The sequence below is a fragment of the Cryptotermes secundus genome, unplaced genomic scaffold (genome assembly GCF_002891405.2).
Source record: "Cryptotermes secundus unplaced genomic scaffold, Csec_1.0 scaffold1434, whole genome shotgun sequence".
Lineage (NCBI taxonomy): Eukaryota > Metazoa > Arthropoda > Insecta > Blattodea > Kalotermitidae > Cryptotermes > Cryptotermes secundus.
In genome coordinates, this window is record NW_019734986.1 from 144,123 (window position 1) to 148,394 (window position 4,272).

A 4,272-nucleotide genomic window follows, 5' to 3' on the forward strand; every position below is an offset into this window, starting at 1 on the left:
GATATGTAATGGGTTTTATCAAAATTTAATGAGAGTAAATTGGCTTTGAACCATCTGTTTAAGGCTTCAAATACAATATTTATGTCATTTTTAAAGTTTTCAAATTTAGAGTTCTTAAATATTATACTAGTGTCATCTGCATATAGAATTGGTTTAGATTTATTGTTGATGGTTTTAGATAGATCATTTATGTAGAGAAGAAAAAGTAAGGGACCTAAAATTGATCCTTGTGGAACACCGTGCTTTATAATTCCCCAGTTTGAAAATGCATTATGACTGGAGTTTTTATTATTTATTTCAACTCTTTGATACCTGTTTTTGAGGTATGATTTGATCCATTCATTAGCTTTGCCAGTTATTCCATAGAAATTTAATTTTGATAGTAAGATATCATGATTAACACAATCGAAAGCTTTTGCTAGATCACAGAAAATCCCTCCCACACACATTTGTCACAATAGTGACAAATGTGTGTCAGACAATCAAAAATCTAAATAATTGGTTTAAATTTTCATCCAAGGGGAAAACAATATTATAAAAACAATATTGCAGCATGTACAGCTGTTGCTGTGCAAGAGTCAAATAAGCAATGGTGTTAGGCAGCCTGTTTCTAAGCAACCTATCAGTAAACATGTTCCCACAGAAATCATTACTAACACAATATTATATTTAAGCATCCTCTTACACTCTACACAATATATGACACAAACTCCGTCCTAAGTGCAACAATTTATTGTAGACATAGAGAAGGTACCCTTGAGAATTTTAAATTTTAAAATTTGAAAAAATCTTAAAGAAATGTTTAAATTTGTATTGAATATTTTAAAAATGCCAGTTCTTTGAAAATCAAATTGACGTGTGTAGGTTAGCAAAGATTTTGTACATATCTTACAGATATCAGCAGGGATGATTCTGATATATCAAAACCTGTTAGCAACGGAGTAGTGAACAAATGGGAAGACTGGTGTTTTTGAAATTTTAAACTACGTGCAATGTAGCAACTACGTGAGAGTATACACCTGATGATGGCCATTTACGGCCGAAACATGTAGTGTAGAAGAAAGGAAGATGAAAGAACTACAATAAATTGTTGCACTTAGGACGGAGTTTGTGTCATAGATTACTAACACAATGAAAGAGTGACCATTGGAAATGGGTATCTACTTTGTCCGCACAAAGGGGTTATAAGGAAGAAAACTGGGCTGACCCATTTAGCTGTCAGTTGTCAGCTGCAAGCTGAGTTCTGGATGGGAGGCAGTGAAGATAGAACCTGAGTGCACAAAGCTAAAGAATCTCTACTCTTAGAAGCTACTGGCAGGGAAGAGCTGATGAAGTCACAGCAGTCTGGAGAAAAGTTTGGTAGGTGCTGTAGTGATTTGTAAAGTGTGGAGATTAGTTATAGCACTGTAAATGCTTGCAGTTCTGAGTTATGAGTGTATAAGTGGTTAATAAATCCATTCACCAGTTTAAACATAGTCTACAATCACACTTAAAATGTGACAATATGATATACTGTACTATTAAGACAATAAACATTAAAAGCTTCTAAAACAGGTGATGCAAGAGAAATTAATAAATGTAATTACAAATTAACATTTTCAAAAAATTTATTTGAAAAAGTACAACAGCTGTGTTTCTTTAGGAGATGCATTGCTTGGTTGCAGTGATTCGGTTAACTGGCAATTCAGATAATTGGCATTCTACTATAATTTTGTTGGTGACAGTCAAGGACAACTTACCAGTGATGCCAAGCCAGTAGGAAATTTGGTTGGCAAGCATAGCTCGAACACAACCTGTCAACCCATATCCATTTTCATGTGGTATACTGCAGCACCACATGCTTTCTGTCTCACTGCATATAGCACCAACAAAAACTCCAGTCCTCTGCCCCTTGAGGAGACAAGGGTTGACACCTTAACATAAGAAGATTGTAAGAGAACACAGCATATGCTTAACAGACAGTTGTATAGAAAGAATTATGAATTAAATGCTAGAATCCATGCTCTTCTATTTACTTCAATAACATGAAAGTGCAGCTATAATTTCTACTTTGTGAAGAAGACGATGTAAATGGTGTGGAGGTGTTCCACCGCACTCCTTACTCTCTTGGGCTGTCATGGATGGTGAACTAAAGCTGCAGACCTCTTTATTATATCCGTCACAACACAACTAATATCAAGATCAGACCATTTTCAGCCCTGCTACATGTTTCAGCTATTGATAGCCATCATAAATTATAAAGCTGCAGAGTTGACACTCTGGAAGATGTCAAAAAGCATTTAATAAATGCATGGTTAACTGAAAGTAACATGTATTCATCTGAGCAGTGTACTTTGAGTGAGACAGCAATGATGAAAAAAGAGAAGGCAGCACATGTACAACATACTGTGTACATCAACATGCAAGCTAACCTGCATCCACAATGGCCTCATATGCTCTCTCCAGCAGCAGACGACACTGTGGATCCATGATGTGTGCCTGCTTGTAGTTAATTCCAAAGAATGAGGCATCAAACTTGGAAACATTAGGCACCCTGCCTGCAAACCCGGGAACCTTAGGGTGATCTATACAGAAAATATTATCACAAAATTGTATTAGCTTAGATATACACGGTTCATTCAATTTAAGCATAGATCACTATTTCAAACTGAGATAAAAAATTTAGTGAAGATAAAATTAGATATGGGAAGATGGAAAGACTTTGCAGAACTAATCCAGAGGTAGCAGCAACAGTAATGTCAGCAACTGGTACACTGTGTAAGATTTGAGGTTTTCACGGCAGTGCACCTGCTCACACTGGTTCACTCACGGATTTTTTCTTGTCTTCTACCCTGAAGATGGAGGCAATACGTTCCTCCAAAAAGTCGGTTAACACGATATCTCTACGGTGCCACATCCCAGAAGACTGCTTTCTTCAACTGATATACTATTTTCCATCGTACATCAACATAAGGCAGTGTATACCTGGTTACAGCACTTACATCATATCAGGCCATCGCAAAATATAAACATGAGAAATTTAACATTATGTGATGTTTGGAGATGTACAAGTCTGGATGAAAATAGGGAAGCAGAGTGTCATACTTATGCAAGATAAATTAGTTCCTGAGGAAGCCCAGTAACTAATTTGGATTATTTTGATCTGTCCTTTTAATGATGTGTGAACAGAAACTAGTCCACAGCAATGTCTTACCCAGTATTCATTTGACTGTAATAAGGACAAAAAACTATATGATTTAACTCTCAGCATATAATACATATTTTTTTTAATTTATATACAAGGTGTCAAATTCTCATTTTCTTTTTAAAAAGATATAAACTGTATATTTGCTGGAAGGGCCTAGCCATAATGCATAGTGGTATAAAATTTGGTGAATCTGTGGGATCGTCGATGTTTGAAATGACAATCACTCGAAACTCTTAACACTTGTATATATATATATTGAATTATTTGAACTGATTTACAAAATAGCAGAACATGGAATACATGTGAAATATTCAAAGCTGTCTGGCCCTCTACGGGCAGTTCTTTCTGCCGCGAGTGTACCGGTAAATATGGTTGACTCGCCCGATTGCTGGAGCGGCATTCGCTGCCTGGTCACTGTCGTCGCTGTCGTCACTGTAGACTTGTGGTCACAGGAGGCTTGCTGTGTGGTCACAGAAGACTTGCGGCAGCTACGTCTGTGGCGTCAGTGGAGAGTTGATGGCTGAACGTGCCGTGCCGGATGCGTGTTCACTGGTCTTGCGAGTCAAGAGCGTCAAGAGTCACGTTGCAACTGACGGTCACTCAGTCTGTCTGTCTGTCTGTCTGTCAGCTGGGGCTCATGACAAGATATTTCTTTTGAATGAAATTTACTGTCTTGTCTATGTGTAGCGCCCTCTCTGACGAGAGGTCGGGTCTGTCATTTGTTAGTCAGTCTGTATTACTAAGTCCACTGTCTGTATTTACACATATTTACAATACACACTTATTTCTTATTTAAATGTACAATATATACACGGCCTCTGCCAGTCCAGGCTAGGTACAGCAGATTATGCCCTTATATATATATATATATTTCCTAGTGGTTTTAGCTACCACGGCAGTCTAGTCACTTAAACGGTCGTATGCCTGACCGTCGCCAAGTTTAAGCCTTGCGAACATTCTCATTATCATGATTTTGTATGACTTCTGCTTGTTGCCTGCATAATTTTGTTATGTAATCATATACGTACGGGATTTTGAATGCCATGTGCAAATCGCGGACCGGTGTGCGCATTGGAAAATTGCCA

At 37.5% G+C, this 4,272-nt stretch overlaps 1 protein-coding gene across 1 annotated transcript in view; it reads right to left on the bottom strand.

Moving 5' to 3' along the window:
• Positions 1-4,272, bottom strand: part of LOC111869163 (fatty acid synthase) — a 135,383-nt gene that overhangs the window by 115,998 nt on the left and 15,113 nt on the right. Inside the window, exons 3-4 of the mRNA XM_023860434.2 lie at positions 2,412-2,564; positions 1,740-1,913 (exon numbers count right to left, since the gene is read on the bottom strand). Of these exons, the coding sequence (XP_023716202.1) occupies positions 1,740-1,913; positions 2,412-2,564 (327 nt within the window). The remainder of the gene's footprint in view (positions 1-1,739; positions 1,914-2,411; positions 2,565-4,272) is intronic.